The following is an 18,728-nucleotide window of genomic DNA, read 5'->3' as shown; positions in this document are numbered from 1 at the left end:
TTATTGACTCAATAAGCCATACTGTGTTGAAAGCCAGGCCACCTGTGTTTGAACTTCTGCTTTGCCGTTCTGTGGCTGTGTGACCCTAGGCAAGGTTCTCGACTTCTCTGGGCCTCAGGGTCCTCATCTGTAAGCTGGGACAGTAAGAGTACCTACCTCAAAGGGCTGTTGTTCTGAGGGGAGAGTGTTCTAGGCAGAGGGATGTGCAAGGGTTAGGGAGTGAGGGACCCTACAATCTTTTCAGGAATCTGTAAGCTGCTGGGTTTGATTGGAAACAGGGGAAAAGTGGTAAGGTAAGTGATGGAGCTGGAGGGGTTGGCAGGGACCAGGGCACACAAAGCCCTGGATGGGGAAACTTTACTCTGAAGGTACTAGGGTAAAGGAATCTGGAAGCAAATGGATCTCTCTGGCTGCCATTGGTGGGAGGTGAGACTGGGGGCCAGGAGTCCAGAGGGGAGGGAGGCCGCGGAGGGACAGAGAAGCCTTGGAGAGGAGACGGGAGGGGAGGGGAGGGGAGAGATGCTAGAGAGGACAGGCTGTGTGGGTGATGAGCTGCAATAGAGGAGGGGCCTAGGATGAGACCCAGGGCTCTAGCCAAGGGACCTGGGGATGGTGGGGCCACCCTGGGATGGTGACCCGGAGGGGGAGCAGGTCTGGGGTTGACACTGAGGCCAGAGAGGGACACAGTGGGTGCAGGGGTCTGTGAGGACACCCGGGGGCAGGCATCCAGGTGGCTGGGCCCCTGGAACTGGAGCTCCGTAGAGAGGGCAGGGGGCGGGAGCAGGCCTAAAGGACGGGGGTGAGGAAGACAGCAGTTTCCCTGGGCTGCACTGGGTAGGACCTGGCTCCTGCTTGGCTCAGACTGGGTGGGGAGAGGGTGGTCCCTGAGGAGAGCCTTCCACCTCCTTCCCCAGCTCTACAGGATGTCCTGTGTTTATGGAGGTGGCCTTGCCCGGAACTGGGACACTGGTGCCACCCCTTAAATTCAACTTCCCATGGCCACACCCCCTTGGGTGAGGAAAAGCAAGAGACACAGAGAGAGAGACACAGAGAGACACGGAGAGAGATAAGGAATGAGGACAGAGACATAGAGGGGCACATAGAGAGACAGAGACACAGACAGAGACATATCTTTCACCACAAAAAACTTAGAGAAAACTGGGAAAGGAGGCTCCCTTCACCTGCTAAAGGGCAGCTACAAAAAACAGACAGCTAACATCATACTTCATGGCAAAAGACTGTGCTTGTCCCCTAAGATTGGGAACAAACGAGGATATCTGCCCTCTGAGACCCAGAGAGGGACAGGATAGCCTGTACCAGCCTCCTTGTCTGTCTGACCCTGAGCAGCAAGGGGTGAATTTTCTTCCCAGCTCTAGCCTGGTCTGTCATCAGATTCCTTCCACCCTCCACCCTTTGTCCCTCCTGTAGGTACCCAGGGCCCTCAGAACAAAGTCGCAGCCCCTCCTCGTGGCCCTGCTGGCCCTCCCCTCATCTTCCCCTCACTCTCACATTCACCAGTTTCTCAAAGGGGCCCTTTGCACGGGCTGTTTCCTCTACCTGAAACCCACTCTCGTTTATCCACCACCCACAGCTTGGCACGAACTCCTGTGTATCCTTCAGGTGCCAGCTCAAATGTTACCTCCTCCAAGAAGCCCTCCATGCCATTTCTGATAGTATCAGAGTGCCAGACCCCTCTTACAGACCTGGATCCTTTTCTCAGAGCACTTAGCACAGAGTGTGTAATTATACACTCATTTCGTTAGTCACTTCTTTAGTGTCTGCCCCCCATGGACTGTGAGTCCTGTGAGGGCACAGTCACAGTCACTGCTGTGTCCCCAGCACCACCCAGCCCAGGGATGGATGGATACAGAGGAGGTGTCTGCAAATAGCTGGTGAATAAGTGTATAAATGAGAAGGACATGCAAAGGAAGGGGCATGTGTGGCTCTAGAGACACAGCCATGAACAAGGACACAGTTCTCAGCTCCTGGAAATTTCCTATGCGCTGAGCTCCGTCTGGATTCAGATCCTTTGCACAGGCTGTTCCGTCTGCCCATGAAACTGTTCCACTCCCTCTTCTCTCTCTCCCTCTTTTTTGTTTGTTTGTTTGTTTTGTTTTGTTTTGTTCTGTTTTTTTGGCCAAGCTGTGTGGCTTGCAGGATCCTAGTTCCCTGACCAAGGATCAAACCCATGCCTCCTGCAGTGAAAGCAGAGAGTCCTAACCACTGGACTGCCAGGGAATTTCCACACTCTCTTCTCTTGCCTAGATCCTATGGGTCATTCAAGTCTCAGCTCACATGTCCACTCCTACAGGAAGCCTTCCCTGATCTCCCTTCCTAGGGTGAAGCAGGTACCTTTCCTGGGCTACCCCAGCAGGGCTCTGACCTCTCTGCCTGCAATTCCCCCATCCCAACCCTGGCCACTCTGGGTCTGTCTCCCTGTTGGACTGTGAACTCTGTGAAAGCAGGCCCAGGCTATCTTGGTCACACTGTGTCCCCAGCACCATCCAGCATGGGGCTGGGCACAAGACCAGGTGCTTATTGACTGTTTGCTGACATTGAATAAAGGACTGCTCCCTCTCTACCCCCTGGTGCTTTGCCCGTGTTCCTCCTCCCTTCTTCCGGAAAACTCTTCCCTAGCTTTTTACCTGGCTCCCTCCTCAACCCTCCAGTTTGACTCCAGGAATCCTGTCCTGAGCCTGCCCCCCGTGGTGAATTTAGGTCCGTCAGTGTCCCCAGTGCTCAGCAAAGGGCCTGTCACCAAGGGCTTGTGAATGTTTGTTGAATGAATAAATGAACAGATGAATATTTGAATGAATCAATGAATGAGAGAGAGAGAGAGAGACAGCGCACCTGCAATGGAGGAAGGGTCTCCTCAGGCCCATCAGCAGCCCTGACCACACTGTTCCTTCCACCCTTCCTGGGAGGAGGGTTCTGGCTGGGTTCCGCCACACCCCAACCCATGGTGGCTGCCAGGCCTGGAAGGCATTTCCCAGAGGTCAGCACATTCCTGCCTTCCCCGGTGGCTGAGAGTGGGCAGGGGGCATTTCGGAGAGAGGGGAGGAGGGCCCTAGCATTCTGGGTTCCTGCCAACCAGTTCCTAGTCCCCCATGCCCTCGTGCCCTCGGGAGTAGGCCCCAACTGCTCAGTGTAGGGTGGGGGATGAATTCGCAGAGGGGCCAGAGAGCTGATGTGAAGGGTGAGGGTGCCGACGGAGCTGAGGGCCTGGTGGCCCTGCCTGGCCGGACAATGGGGCCGAAGCTGCTGACATGCATTTTGGGGGTAATCCCCAGCCTCTTCCCAGCCCCAGCCCCAGGCCCGGGCTCAGAGAGCCAGGAGCATCCGAGGCAGCGGCCGGGTGGGTGTGAGGGGCATGTGGGGGTACTTGTGCTCCCTGTGCCGCCCCCCGGGGTCTGGTGAGTCAGGGCAGGCTGGGGGCCGGGGGTCAGGGGATCAGGGTGAGGCCTAGTGGCCTTGGTTTGGGAGTTGGGCAGATCTGGGTTCAAATTCTGATGCTACCTATTACCTGCTGTGGGTGACCTTGGTGTCATTCCCCTCTCTGAGCCTCCTTGTCTGTTTTATGCAGGGGACAGACGTGTGTTGCAGGGTCTTTGGGGTCCAGCAGAACTGAGGTTGGACCCCAGCTCCACGCCCCCCTGCTGTGTAGCTAAAAATTGGGCATAATCTATCTCGCGTCCTTGATTCCAGGAGCCGAGCTTTGGGTGCCCAGCACAGTATTTAGTACATGATAGGTGCCCCCTGAAATGGCAACTCCATTAAACAGAGAAGTGGGGCTCCCCTGGCCCCAGTCTCACTCAGACCAAAAGTCCCCTGACAAGTCTAGCTGGTCCCCTAATTTGTGTGAAGAATACAAAATACGTATAAGTAGCATTCACTCCGGGCCAGGCATTTATTAAAGTTTTTAGTCTCTCTTAACTCATTTTATCTTCACAAGAAACCCATAAGGTGGGCACTTTTACTATCCCTGTTTTAGAGATGAAGAAACAGGTCGAGAAAGATGCTGCGACTTGCCGAAGTTCACACAGCCGGGACATGGCTGAGCTGGGATTTGAACCCATATTGACCAGGAGAGGGAGTAGAAGTTTAATCTAGGGGCCCCAGGAACCAGCGGGGCCATGCCTGGGTGTGGAAGCCAGGGAATAGTGCTGGTGAGGGGCTGAGTCTCCAAGTGGCACCAGCAACGTGCAAATCCCAGGAGCGGGGCTCAGGGTGGAGGTCTCAGCCCAGGCAAGGGAACAGCACCGGGCTGTCTTGGCTTCTCTTCTGTGGTTCCCACCCCCTTGCGGGTGGACATAGCTGGGAGATGGGGATGTTTGTTTCCCTACCACCCACCCTCTGGTGATGTCATACCTCGGCAGCCAATGGCTGGGGTCTCCCCCTCCTCCCCCTCCTCCCCCTCCCCATTCCTTTTCCCCCCCAGCTTGGGGCTGGGGCTGAGCAGACGGACCAGGAGCTCTCGAGGTGTCTGGAGGCCCAGTGGTAAGAGACCGGCCCGCCAGTTCCCTTCCTGGCCAGGCTGAGAAGCCCTGGGAATGAGACCCAGGATCTTGGGAGGTGCTGGGAGGGTGTCTAGGGCCCAGGAGGCTGCGTGGTATAGGAGTTAAAGGTACAGACCTTGGAACCAGACCCTGGGTTCAAATCCCAATGTTCTCTTCTTTCTAGCTGTGTCGTCTTGGGCAAGATATTTCGTTCTTTGTGCCTCTGCTTTCCCATCTCTAAAATGGGCTGAGGGAGGCTACCTCCCAGGGCTGACATGAGAGTAAATGCGTTGCTGCTTATAAAGGGCCCGGGCAGGATGCTGAGGGTGGGACAGACCTTTTTGTCCCTGTAATAGAGAGCTGGGGAGGCAAGGCTGATCTTGTTGGTTGGAGGCTGGTGCCCGAGCTGCATTTTGTCCCTCACCCAAAGCTCCTCTTTGGTAGGGGAGAAAGTGGGGCCACTGTGAGCAAAGGCTGGATATGAGACACTTTGAGATGCACAGACACACTTGCGGTCAGAGACTAGTTTATCTTCCTTGAGCACTTACTGTATTCTCTGAATATTCTAAGCACCTGCTCTTGTCTCACAATTCCTCAAAGCCAGTCTTATCGGCTCCATTTTATAGATGAAGAAACTGAGGCCCTGAGAGGTGAAATACCTTGCCCAAGTATTCAAACCTGAGGAGTGCTGGAGCAGGCCCTAATGGAGGCAGCTGGAAGCCACTGCCAGAATGCCTCTCCCCGCCACATCACTGGATGGCCTCAGACAACGCCTAGGGGCCCAGATGAGTCAGGTCTACCCCCCACTCCCATTGCAAGGGCACCAGATCCCTCTGGTGGTTGGGGTGGCTGAGGCTCTGAGAGGGGAGAATTCCTAAACGAGGTTGGCGCCAGCCATGGTGGGGGGAGGAGTGTACAGTGAGGCAGATCTGGGGGATTCCTCAGCAGGCCCAGCTCGGCTGAGGGGCCCAGGGTACAAATGACAACCCCTCACCCCAGCCACCCTGAAGGGCATGAGTGACATCTTAAACGGGCATCTAAGTTGTGATTTCCCCAGGGAGGTGTTGTCAGGAGTTAATGAGCCCAGGCAGGGAAGGATCTTTGCACATAGTAAGTGCTCAAGAAATGGAGACTCTCAGAATTCTGGAAGCTCAGGAATGTACTAGGGCAGCGTCACAGGAATTGCTCAAGAAGTGGGCTGTTGGCCTGTGGAGGGTCTTGCCTGGCCTTGATTCTCCAGGGAATCTCCATTAGATCTTCCCCTAACACGAGTCAGCCCCCCCAACCCCACCTCCCTACCCCTCCTTCCCCTGCCTAGTGGGACAGGCAGATCTGGGAACAGAGAGTGCCCGGGGTTGGGCCCTTCCAAAGCTGCTTCCTTCCGAAGCTGCTCCCACCCCATCCCACCCCAGGAGCTGGGTACGTGGCTCAGGAAGGGCACAGCTGGGCTAAATATAACCTGGGCTGGGCAGCTGTCCCGGGCAGGGATGAAGAAGCAGGGCACTCTCTCTTGCCCTCACCCTGGCTGAGCTTCCTGTGCTAGCCTCTGGGTGTGAACTTCTCTGGCCTGTCCTGGAGCAGGGAGCTTGCGGCCTAGGGGATCCTCCCCTCCATCTCCACCACCTCCTACAAGTAGCAGGCTTCTCTCACCCCCAGCTCGGGATATTATATTATATCGGGGAGTCAGAGTTAGCATTTCAGACCTGGGTTCAAGTCCCAACTCCCTCACAGTGATATCCTGGCTCTCTCTATTTTTTTTTTTTTTTTGGCCAGGCCATGTGGCACGTGGGATCTTAGTTCCCTGACGAGGGATCGAACCCGGGCCTCCTGCAGTGGAAGCACGGAGTCCTAACCACTGGACCGCCAGGGAATTCCCTGTGATATCCCGTTTCTTAACCCTCATTTACTCATCAGTAAAATGGGGTACCATGAGGCCATGTCTATAAAGTGTCTGCCTGGCTCGGGGTTGGCACCGAGGTCCCTCTAAGAATGCCTGTTCCTGGCACCCTTGATCCCCTCTGCCCAGCCCAACTCCTGCCTCAGCTGTTTTGCTGCTTGGGCCTCCTCCAGTGCTCAGAGCCACCAACACAAGTGAAGGTACAGAGTTGGGGTCAAGGGCACAGGTCCTAGCTGTGTGACCCCGGACAGGTCACTTGCCCTCTCTGAGCCTCAGTTTTCAATCCTAAAATAGCCATCACATCCAGAGTGATTTCGAGGCCTAAGGGTGCCAGCATAAGGCCCAGTTCAGAGGAAATAATCCAGATGTGGGAGGGGCTGGGGGCTCACAGGGGAGACCAGGACCCCTAGGAGAGCCAGAGAGGAGCCTTCTGACACCGTGGGGGGGAAACCAGTGAAGTGGGTACAGCTGGAGCATTGAGGGGGTCCCTGTGTCCTCTATCCTGGCCAGTGGTGGGCTATGAAGGGCCATTGTGCAGCTGGGGGTGGGTGGGCAGGGGCGGAATGTGACTGGGCACAGCAGATGGGCTATTGTTTGAGGGAATGCGCCGCGTGAGGCCTGACCTTTCCCTGTGGAGTGGGGGTTGGCGGGTTGGCATGCCAGCTGGGGGCTGGGAGGACAAGGCCAGAGTCGGGGGCTCGGAGGAGGGAGATAGGCTCCACCCCCTTTTCCCCAGAAGGGCCTGTCGGGGAGGTTTCCCGGCTCTACCTCCTTCTCGCTGTGCTGTGTGACCTTGAACGAGGTCCCTGGCCTCTCTCAGGGCTTAGGGTTTTCTCTTTTTTCTTTTTTTAAATTATTTTTTATTGGAGTATAGTTGATTTACAATGTTGTGGGGTTAGGGTTTTCTGCGGTGAGGTGGAAAGTGAAGGTCTTAGCACAGGACTGGCAAAGAGTAACCACGCAATGCCCATTAGTTATTATCTGTAGGAGCAGCTGGAGCTTTCCGACAAGTTCAAGTCCTGGCTGGGTCATTTGTGACCCAGGAAAGTGACTTTCCTTCTCCCAGCCTCAGGTGCCTTCTTTGTAACAAGCTCAGCAATGGTATTGACCTCACAGGGGTGTTCTGAAATCCACATGCAATGACCCCCGTGGGATATTCGACACAAGATCAAGACCACAGGAAGTTCTTAGTGATAATCATAGCAAGTGCTTATGAAGTGCCCACCGTGTGCCTGGCACTGTATATTTACAAACACATTTGACCCTCCTAACAGCCCTGAGAGGTAGGTGCCTTCATTCTTCCCATTTTATAGATGAGGAGACTGAGGCACAGAGAGGTGAGGTGATTTGCCTACAGGGAGTACATGGCAGTGGATATAATGATTTTACAGTGAATTTGGCCCCCTCAGTGAGCTGAGGTGGTTGGCGTAGGGGCCCTGCTGTCAGAAAGGCCTAGGAGTCAGTTCTGGCTGTACTGCTGTGTCACCTTGGATAAAGGTCTTCTGAGCCTTAGTGCCCCCACATGCACTATAGGGATAGAGTACCCTTTTTTTTTGGCCACACCATGCAGGATGCAGGATCTTAGTTCCCTGACCAGTGATCAAACCTGTGACCCCTGCAGTGGAAGCGCGGAGTCCTAACCACTAGACTGCCAGGGAATTCCTGGGGATAGAGTATTGACAGAGTGTGGGAAGGCTCAGACACTCAGGAAGCAATCAGTGGGGTTAGCTGATAGTAATGCTCACGTTATTCTTCTTAGAGCCCCGGACCCAGGAGGCCCAAGGAGCTGGAGGTGACCCTGAGGTGAGCACTGGCTGGTGCCACATGCCCCTCCCTGCCCCTCCCTCGCCTGTCTGGAGCCTCATGACCTGGTTTCTCCCTGGCAGGCAGCGAGACCCCAGAGGAAGGGCGCGAGACCCCAGAGGAAGGGCGTGAGCCCCGCAGACGACTGTGCACCACCCCAGGCTGGGCTCCTGTTAGGAGGGGGTGCTTGTTCCCAGGCAGCGGTAAGAGGACAGCTGGGATGGGGGGGGCTTCTCCCCTTCTCATACCCACCTTGACCTCTCCCTTTAAGCCCAGCCTTCTCCTCTTATCCTCTCCTGGCCTCAAGCCTCCATCCCTGCCCCTGCAGGCTCAGAGGCAGCTGCTCCATGCAGAACTGAAACTGGTCCTGCAGCAGAAGGGAGAGAGGAAGCAGGAGCCTGGGGCCCAGGTGACTCCCAGCAGCACCATGGAGGCCAGGAGCCAGAGTGCTGAGGTGAGCGCCCAACACATCCTGCAAGGAGGACTTGTGGGGCCTTGGTGGGAGCACGGACTAGGGTAGCAAGGAGACACTTCCTGGCTTCTCTGTGCCTCAGTCTCCCCATCTGTGAAATGGAGATAGCTGCAGGGCCTATTTTATGGGTCACTGTGAAGGAAAAAAAAATAACATTTGTAGTGTGCTTAACACAGTACCTGGCACAGACTAAGATTCAAAGAAGCTAATTCATTGAGCATAATGGAATTATATTAACAATAATAAGCTTAAAAAAATAGAGTAGAAACCCTTCATCAGAAGAGGCAGGATGGTGTAGGGGTTAAAGACATGGGCTTTGGACCCATGGGCTTACATCCCAACCCTATCACTTCAGCTGTACAGCCCTGAACAGATGACTTGAACTTTCTAACCCTCAGTTTCCCCATCGGTGAAATGGGGCAATGGTTCCCACCTCTGAGGGTACTGAGGACTCACACTTGTGTCATTTGCCCAGGGCCTGGTACCTAGGAAGCCTCCTCGAATGTTAACGGCTTTCACTGTTATGGAGACAGGGCACTAGCACTGACTGCATCCCATTGGATGCCAGGCACAGAGTGGGTCTCCTTTTACAGGAGTCAAGCTGAGGCTGAGGGGTGGCAGGCAGGGAGTAAAGTGCATGGAGGCCACCGCCTACAGGATGGCTTATGGGCTCTGAGGTCACAGACCTGAGGTTGGGGCCCCACCGCTTAACTTGCTGTGTGGCATTAGGCAGTCACTTCACTTCTCTGGACCTTTGTGTCCTACTCGGTGACTGCCCAAGCTGCGGGGAGGATGAAAGGAGATGCCACACATAAAATGCTTAGCCCAGGGCCTAAGGGTGGTGGTGATGGTCATGCTTTTCCCTGCTGCCTCTACTACAACTCTTCCTACCCCTTCTCACCATGCTCCGCCCAGCTCTCCAGTCCCGGGGCCACTGCTGTGGAGCATCGGCCAGACCTACTTTCCCCTCTCCAAGCCCTGGGCTCAACCCCAGTCTGTACCAGCCTCAATGCACTACCCACTACAGCAACCCCTCACATCTCTGTTGCTTCAGGTCTCAGCTCACAGTCAGAGACTCCTTCCAGTACACCCATGTTACCCAACTTTACAGTAGGTAAATGGGTCCAGAGAGGGCAAAGTCCCCCCCCACCCGCCCAAGACACACAGCAGATTGGGTTCCTGGATGGTTGTGGAACTGAGGCCTTTCACTGTTTCTTCTGGGAAGGCCGGGTGCAGATCCCACAGTGCACTGCTGGGCCAGGGCCATGTCAGCACCATTTACAGTAAATACCAGGAATACCACGTCTGCCAGCCCACCACTCATTACCCACGCACTCTTCTTCACTGGATTCCCTCTCCAATGGGCGTTATGCAGGGCTTGGGGTCATAGAGTCCACAATGGGGCACAGTCCCACACATCAAGCCTTCAACGAGGCCAGTCCCACCTGCACCCCTCCATACCGCACCACTAAGGGTCGGCCCTTTCTTCGGGACCCCATCCTCCATCCCACCCCTGTTCTGCGGTTATTAAAGCCCCTCCCCATAGTTCAAGCCCGTCCACAGACTATGGGTCCCCTCCGCACCTCCACGGTTACACTGTAGCCGCACCCATCTATCTTTCGCCGCTCCTCTCAGGCAACCGTCCTCGATCCGCAAATGCTCCAACCCTAGCCCCGCCCCAACTGGCCCCGCCCCTCGGGGGGGGGGAGGCACAGCCCCGCCCTCATGTCAGGCCCGCCTCTCAGTCGCAACTCAGGTTCCCTCTGGCCTCCCCACCCCGCCCCTCCTCTACAACACCGCCCCGCGCCCCGCCTCTCCCGATAGCGGTCTTTGGGGCTCCACCAGGCCTGTGAGCCTCGAGAGCCGTTGAACCCTTTCGCGGGGTGTCATTGAGCGAGCGGCCCTCGTGCTCACTTAAAGGGGAGATGCTGGAGAGGGTGGGCCCGCACAACCTGCCTGAGCCCAGCCGAGGCGCCTGTGCCCTGAGGACCCGGTTAAGAGCCGCTTTTAAGCTCAATGGCGGGCCCTGGGCGAAGTCCCGCCCTAGCGCCCCATGGCGATCCGTCGCCGCCCTCCGCAGGAGCTGAGGCGGGCGGAGTTGGTGGAGATCATCGTGGAGACGGAGGCGCAGACAGGGGTCAGTGGCATCAACGTAGCCGGCGGCGGCAAGGAGGGAATCTTCGTCCGCGAGCTGCGTGAGGACTCACCTGCGGCCAGGAGCCTCAGCCTGCAGGAAGGTGAGTGGGGCGGGGGCATGGGGCGGGGCTTTCCTGCGGGGGCGGGGTTGGGAAGCTGCCCTGGGTACCGGGACCAGGAGGCGGGGTTAAGGGCTAGGGGCGGGGCTTTGTGTTACCTATCGGCTTTGCGGTTGATCCGAGCAGGAGCTCTGGAGGTTCATTGTCTCGGTTCGACTCCCAGATGTGCAGTTTACTATCTTGTAATCTTTCTGTGCCTCGGTTTTTACACCTCTAAAATGGGACTAATTCTAGTACTTATCTCATAGGGTTATTATGTGGATTAAATGTTTGAAAACACAGCAAGTAGCTAAGTGGCACATGGTAAGCACTAAGTAAGTGCTAGTTATTGTTTTGTTGTTGAGGCTGAAGAAAAGAGGCGGAGTTAACAACTTGGAGGGGGTGGGGAGGGGAGCTTAGTAAGGGATATTTTAGGCAACATGGCTGAGGCTGACGCGATTTATTCATGCAACAACTATTTACTAAGTGCCTTCTATTTCCAGATATTATTCTGGGTGCTTGGGCTACTGAAGTGAACAAAACAGATAACACTCTCTGCACTTATGGAGCTTACGTTCTAGTAAGGAGAGACATATTTAAGCAAAATGTGTAAAATACACAGTAAATTAGAAGGCGATATATGCTTACGGATGCCAGGACAGAAGCTGCATTTTAAAAAATTAATTAATTAATTAATTAATTAATTTATGGCTGCGTTGGGTCTTCATTGCTGCTCCCGGGCTTTCTCTAGTTGCGGCGATTGGGGGCTGCTCTTTGTAATGGTGGGCGGGCTTCTCATTGCAGTGGCTTCTCTTGTTGCGGAGCACAGGCTCTAGGCGCGTGGGATTCAGTAGTTGTGGCGCGTGGGCTCAGTAGTTGTGGCTCACGGACTCTAGAGCGCAGGCTCAGTAGTTGTGGCGCACAGGCTTAGTTGCTCTGCGGCATGCGGGATCTTCCCGGACCAGGGCTCGAACCCGTGTCCCCTGCATTGGCAGGCGGATTCTTAACCACTGTGCCACCGGGGAAGTCCCGGAAGCTGCATTTTTAAATAGGGTGAGCCAGGAAGAGCAGAAAGGCCTGAAGAAGGTAAGGGAATGAGCTATGTGGCCATCTGGAGGAGCATTCCAGGCAGAGAGAACAGCCAGTGCAAATGCCCCAAGATGGGAGCATGCCTGGCTTGTTGGAGGAACAGGCAGGAAGCCAGGGTGGATGGAGTGGAGTTAGTGAAGAGTAGAGTAAGAGATGAGGCCAGAGAGGTAAGAGAAAGGGTAGTTTTTAGAGGGCTTTATAGGCCATGAGGAAGACTTTGACTTTTAATCTGGAAGGTTTGTGAGTTGAAGAAAGAACGTGAATTGACTGTGTTGAAATGCTGTGTTAGCGGTAGACTGGGGGTGGTGGGGGGCAGGATGGGGAACAGGAAAAGAGGCTACTGTGATTTTCCAGGTAAGAGATTGGTGATGCTTGGGGCCAAAAGAGTGTTATTGGAGATGAAGAGAAGGGTTTGGATTCTGGATATCATTTGGGTCTCAAGCAGGGGTTCAAGCAGATGAAGTCTGGGACTTGACCGTTGGACTTAACTACACAGAGGTCACTGCATAGCATCTTGAGAGGAGCAGTTCAAGGCTCTGGGAAGCGGGTGTCAAAAGTGTAATCAGAGAGGTGGAAATAATGCAGCTAGACAACTCAATGCATTTTGCCATCCAGGCGAAGCGCCTTCAGGACTGGATATGGGGTGGATTGGAAAGAGAGGGATCAAGGATGTGTCCAGGGATTCTTGACCTGAGAATGGAGTTGGTAGTTCCACAAATGGGGAACACTGGGGCTGGAGCTTGTTTGCAGGAAAACCAGGAATAGAATTTGGATCTGTCAGATGAGAGGTGGATCCCAAGGTGGAGATGTGGAGGGCTAGTTGGATATTTGAGTCTAGGATGGAGGGGGGAGTGCTGGGCTGGAGAGATACACTTGGGAGTCAGCATATTTATGCTCTTTAAACTCCTGAATCTGGATGAGCTTCCCAAAGGGATGAGTGTAGCATGGAGATGGACCAGAGTAGAGGTCCAAGGCCTGAGCTCTGGGACTGTGTGTCTTTAAGAGGTCTGGGAGATGGGGAGGAACCATCCCAGGAGGCTGAGAAGGAACCTCGAGGGAGGTTCCAGAAGGTGTGGCACCCTGGAAGCCGAGCCAAGCAAGTAGATGAAGGAGAGGAGCGTGAAGCTGCGTCTCAAGCAGGAGTTCAAGCAGATGAAGTCTGGGACTTGACCGTTGGACTTAACTACACAGAGGTCACTGCATGGGACCTTAAGAGGAGCAGTTCAAGGCTCTGGGAGGGGGGATGTAAAAAGTGTAATTGGAGAACTGGAAATAATGCAGCTAGACAACTCAATGAATTTTGCCATCAAGTGGAACAGGTAAATGGGGCAGGAGCTCCAGAAGGAGTGAGGTCAAGACAGCCTTTCTTATGGGAGAAAGAATGGTATGTTGTATGCTGATGGGAATAATGTAGACGAGAAGGACAAATTGATAACGTGGGGAGAGAGGGGAGAATTGCTGGAGTGTGTCCCTGAAAAGGTGGTGGAGGGATTGACCAGAGCTGGGAGTGGGGATGGTTTATCAAATTGATAACGTGGGGAGAGAGTGGAGAGAATCGCCACAGGATCAGAGGGTTGAATAATGGGGCGGGAGCTTCTGGAAGTTCTCTTCTGATTCTGTTCTCTCAGTAAAAGAAGCAAAGTTAGTGTCTGAAGTGTGAGGATGGGGGAGGGGTGTGACCTGAATGGGCTTGGATTTGCTCAGTGAAGGAGACGGGGCTAAGGCCGAGGCCGTGGCTTTGCCCTTAAGTGTCAGAACCTCAAACCAGGAGGAACTTTGCGTCTCAATCTTGTGCTCGGGTATAGGCGGGGCCAAAAATTTGGGAGGCGCCTCGCTGCACAGGCTCCAGAGAAGTGGGCGGAACCAGGCCTGGGCGGAGCCCAGAGATGCCCACGCCCCGCCCACCTCCACCTGGCCTGCAGGGGACCAGCTGCTGAGCGCCCGAGTGTTCTTCGAGAACTTCAAGTACGAGGACGCACTACGCCTGCTGCAATGCGCCGAGCCTTACAAGGTCTCCTTCTGCCTGAAGCGCACTGTGCCCACCGGGGACCTGGCGCTGCGGCCTGGGACCGTGGCCGGCTACGAGATCAAGGGCCCGCGGGCCAAGGTGGCCAAGCTGGTACGCGTGCTTAGCCCGGTTACGGCCCTGGACTGCCCCAGCGATCCTGTCTCTGCGCCGTGAGCCCCACTGCCCCACACTGGTGGGCCAGCCTTGCCCTCTGTCTTGTCACTAACCCAGCGCTAATCCCATCCACTGCCTCCTGTTCTCTGCCCCTGGGGAGGGGGACCCACTCATCCCAAACCAGGACCCTCACCCACCTCGTCAGGCGTCCTGAACCAGGGCGCTCTGAACCAGAGAGGCCAGGTTCAAGCCTGAGGGCAGCTCATTTACTGCTGAGTGACCCTTGACAGCTTTCTTCCCCTCCTTGGGCCTCAGTTTCCCCATCTCTAGAGCGAGGGTTTAGGGGAAAATCCTGGAGGAGGAGCCAGAAGTCTTGGGTCACAGTTTCTATACTCCTGTTGATTCACTGTAAGATTCTAAATAAAGTCTTTGCCTTCTGGGGCAGTAAGGGTGAAGTGACAGGCAGGAAGTGGGGATGGTGTTCTGGGGACAAGATGCTCAATCCAGCACATCCCCAGCCTGGTAAAATAACCACGTGGGGCTCCCCCCGTCCACCCCAGGCCTCCCACTGTCCCACCGCCTGCTGCCTCTCTCCTCTCTCCCCAGAACATCCAGAGTCTGTCCCCTGTGAAGAAGAAGAAGATGGTGGTGCCCGGGGCCCTGGGGGTCCCTGCAGACCTGGCCCCTGTTGACGTCGAATTCTCCTTTCCCAAGTTCTCCCGTCTGCGTCGAGGCCTCAAAGTCGAGGCTGTCAAAGGTCCTGTCCCAGCTGCCCCCACCCGCCGGCGCCTCCAGCTGCCTCGGCTACGTGTCCGAGAAGTGGCCGAAGAGGCCCAGGTAGCCCGACTGGCCGCTGCAGCTCCTCCCCCCAGGAAGGCCAAAGCAGAGGCCGAGGGGGCTGCAGGAGCCCGATTCACAGCTCCCCAGGTGGAGCTGGTTGGGCCTCGGCTGCCGGGTGCTGAGGTGGGTGTCCCCCAGGTCGCAGCCCCCAAGGGGGAGGTGGCCCCTGCAGCAGAGGTAGTCAGTGGCTTTGCCCTCCACTTGCCAACCCTTGGGCTGGGAGCCCCAGCTGCACCTGCTGTGGAACCTGCGGCTGGAGGGATCCAGGTCCCACAAGTAGAGCTGCCCACCTTGCCCTCGCTACCCACTCTGCCCACACTTCCCTGTCTGGAGACCCGGGAAGGGGCTGCGGTAGTGACGGTGCCCACCCTGGACGTGGCAGCGCCTACAGTGGAGGTGGACCTGGCCTTGCCTGGTGCAGAGGTGGAAGCCCGAGTAGAGGCGCCTGAGGTGGCCCTGAAGATGCCCCGCCTCAGTTTCCCCCGCTTTGGGGCTCGAGCAAAAGAAGTTGCCGAGGCCAAGGTGGCCAAGGGCAGCCCTGAGGCCAGGGTGAAGGGGCCTAAACTTCGAATGCCCACCTTTGGGCTTTCTCTCCTGGAGCCCCGGCCCGCTGCCCCTGAAGCCGTTGAGAGCAAGCTGAAGCTGCCCACCATCAAGATGCCCTCCTTTGGCATCGGGGTCTCGCCGCCCGAGGCCAAGGAGGCCAAGGGGCCTGAGGTGAAGCTCCCCAAGGCCCCAGACGTCAAGCTCCCCAAAATGCCCGAGGCGGCCCTTCCAGATGTGCGACTCCCAGAGGTGGAGCTCCCCAAAGTGTCAGAGATGAAACTCCCAAAGGTGCCGGAGATGGCCGTGCCAGAGGTGAGGCTTCCAGAGGTGCAGCTGCCGAAAGTCCCTGAGGTGAAACTCCCAAAGGTGCCGGAGATAGCCGTGCCCGAAGTGCAGCTCCCGAAAGTTCCGGAGCTGAAGCTGCCGAAGGTACCCGAGATGAAATGCCCCGAAATGAAGCTCCCGAAGGTGCCCGAGATGGCTGTGCCAGAGGTGCGACTCCCAGAGGTACAGCTGCCAAAAGTCTCGGAGATAAAACTCCCCAAGTTGCCCGAGATGGTCGTGCCGGACGTGCACCTCCCGGAAGTGCAGCTGCCAAAGGTGTCGGAGATGAAAGTCCCCGAGATGAAGCTCCCGAAGGTGCCCGAGATGGTCGTGCCGGACGTGCACCTCCCGGAAGTGCAGCTGCCAAAGGTCTCAGAGCTAAAACTCCCCAAGTTGCCCGAGATGGTCGTGCCGGACGTGCACCTCCCGGAAGTGCAGCTGCCAAAGGTGTCGGAGATGCGGCTGCCGGAAGTGCAGGCGCCAAAGGTCCCGGATGTGCATCTGCCGAAGGCACCTGAGGTGAAGCTGCCCAAGGCTCCGGAGGTGCAGCTAAAAGCTGCCAGGGCAGAGGAAGCAGAGGGGGTGGAATCTGGCTTCAAGATGTCCAAGATGACCATGCCCAAGCTAGGGAGGGCAGAGTCCCCATCTCGCGGCAAGCCAGATGAGGCAAGTGCTGAGGTCTTGGGGAAGCTGGTGACACTTCCCTGTCTGAAGCCAGAGATGGGCAGCGAGGCTCGTGTGGGCGTCCCCCCTCTCACACTGCCCTCAGTGGAACTAGACCTGCCCGGGGCCTTCGGCCTGGAGGGGCAGGTCCCAGCAGCCGACGTGGGCAAGGTGGAGCAGTCAGAAGCCCCTGGGGTGGTAGCAGGGGTCAGGGAAGTGGCCTTCTGGTTGCCCTCCGTTGAGATTGTCACGCCACAGCTGCCCACAGTGGAGGCTGAGGAAAGGCAGGTAGAGGTGACAGAGGTGAAAGTCAAGCCTTCCTCCAAGTTCTCCCTGCCCAAGTTTGGACTCTCGGGGCCAAAGGTGACCAAGGCAGAGGCTGAGGGGGCCGGACGAGCCGCCAAGCTAAAGGTGTCCAAGTTTGCCATCTCACTCCCCAAGGCTCGGGTGGGCACCGAGGCGGAGGCCAGAGGGACGGGGGAGGCAGGCCTGCTGCCCGCCCTCGATCTGTCCATCCCACAGCTCAGCCTGGATTCCCATCTGCCCACAGGCAAGGTGGAGGTGGCAGGGACTGACGCCAAGCTCAAGGGGTCCAGGTTCAGCCTGCCCAAGTTTGGGGTCAGAGGCCGGGACAGCGAGGCAGGAGAACTAGTGCCAGGGGCGACTGAGTTGGAGGGCAAGAGCAGGGGTTGGGATGCGAGGGTGAAGATGCCCAAGCTGAAGATGCCCTCCTTTGGGCTGGCTCGAGGGAAGGAAGCAGAAATCCAGGGGGGGCGAGTCAGCCCCGGGGAAAAGCCAGAGTCCACGGCTGTGCAGCTTAAGATCCCTGAGGTGGAATTGGTTACTCTGGGGGCCCAGGAGGAAGGGCAAATGTCCGCAACCAGGCAGGTGGGCACTGAGGGCCAGGATGGGGGGCCGAGGGGGCCGCTCTGCATCTCCCTGCCCCAGGTGGAGCTGCCCAGCTTTGGGGAGGCTGACCTGGGTGCCCCCCCCGGGCAGCAGGCCAAGAATGCACCTCCTCCAGCAGAGGGCACCCCAGGCTATAGGATCCAGGTGCCTCAGGTGACCTTGTCTCTACCTGGAGCCCAGGTGGTGGGTGGTGAGCCGCCCGAGGGTGAGGGTGTCTTCAAGATGCCCGCTGTGACAGTGCCCCAGCTTGAGCTGGATGTGGGGCTGAGCCGAGAGGGGCAGGCGGGTGAGGCAGCCACAGGTGAGGGCGGGCTGAGGCTGAAGATGCCGACGCTGGGGGCTAGAGATGCGGCGGGGGGTGAGGGGCCTGGGGACCAGCCCCCAGGGGCCGAGTGCACCTTCCGCCTCTCGCTGCCTGACCTGGAGCTCTCCCCGCCCGCTGTGGGCAGCCATGCTGAGTACCAGGTGTCTGAGGGCGAGGGGGATGCCGGACACAAGCTCAAGGTGCGGCTGCCCCGGTTCAGCCTGGCACGGGCCAAGGAGGGGGTCGAGGAGTCCGAGAAGGCCAAGAACCCAAAACTCAGGCTGCCCCGCGTGGGCTTCAGCCAGAGCGAGGCGGCCAGTGGGGAAGGCTCCCCCAGCCCCGAGGACGAGGAAGAGGAGGGCTGCGGGGAAGGGGCCTCCGGGCGCCGGGGCCGCGTCCGCGTCCGCTTGCCCCGTGTGGGCCTGACTACCCCCTCCAAGGCCCCTCGGGGGCAGGAGGGCGAGGCGGCCCCCAAGTCACCTGGAGGGGAGAAGTCACCCAAGTTCCGCTTCCCCCGGGTGTCCCTAAGCCCCAAGGCCCAGGAGGAAGGTGGATTCCGGGTCCGGCTGCCCAACGTGGGGTTTTCGGAGACGGGGCCTCCAGGCCCCACGAGGATGGAGGGGGCTCAGGCTGCCGTCATCTGAAACCCCTCAGCAGAGGGAGACTCCCCTCCCGTCTTCCCATCCCCCTCCTCGTTTTGTGTGTGAGATAACTAGCACTAACCCTCAGAGGGCTGGGAGGCGGGCGACTGACCGGGTCAGGGCCGGGGAGTCCGTGCCTGACTCTTTGGCAGGAGTGCCCGTATCTTGCCAAGCCATGTGAATAAAATAATCCAGAGGTAGCTTTGTGTCAGGTCTCCTCTGTGTGTGTGTTTGTTGGGGGGTGGGGCGCGGGTGCAGAGAAAGGAGTCCCTTGAGGATGGCCTGAAAGGATGCTTTGTGCAGTGAGACAGGCCACCCCTGGTCTGAGGAGACTCTGGGAGGCCTTGGGGTGGGCCTGGTGGGAGGGGGCTGTCCTAGCCCTTCAGAA

The 18,728-nt window shown here is 57.2% G+C and overlaps 1 protein-coding gene across 2 annotated transcripts; it reads left to right on the top strand.

Moving 5' to 3' along the window:
- The first annotated feature begins 4,447 nt into the window (after positions 1 to 4,447).
- On the top strand, positions 4,448 to 18,550 carry PRX (periaxin). Of its 2 annotated transcripts, XM_033845075.2 has the most exons (7): positions 4,448 to 4,497; positions 8,153 to 8,196; positions 8,280 to 8,399; positions 8,525 to 8,650; positions 10,749 to 10,905; positions 13,914 to 14,110; positions 14,720 to 18,550. In XM_033845075.2, exons 4-7 carry the CDS (start codon positions 8,624 to 8,626, stop codon positions 18,341 to 18,343), a joined length of 4,005 nt encoding a protein of 1,334 aa, XP_033700966.2. In that variant the 5' UTR covers positions 4,448 to 4,497; positions 8,153 to 8,196; positions 8,280 to 8,399; positions 8,525 to 8,623; the 3' UTR covers positions 18,344 to 18,550. The 2 variants fall into 2 exon arrangements, with proteins under 2 accessions (XP_033700966.2, XP_033700968.1); XM_033845077.2 differs by lacking the exons at positions 4,448 to 4,497; positions 8,153 to 8,196; positions 8,280 to 8,399; positions 8,525 to 8,650; positions 13,914 to 14,110 and having other exon boundaries at positions 10,766 to 10,905; positions 14,720 to 18,549.
- Positions 18,551 to 18,728: the final 178 nt, after the last annotated feature.

Source organism: Tursiops truncatus, chromosome 19, assembly GCF_011762595.2.
Source record: "Tursiops truncatus isolate mTurTru1 chromosome 19, mTurTru1.mat.Y, whole genome shotgun sequence".
Lineage (NCBI taxonomy): Eukaryota > Metazoa > Chordata > Mammalia > Artiodactyla > Delphinidae > Tursiops > Tursiops truncatus.
This window is presented reverse-complemented; position numbering and strand designations above follow the sequence as displayed.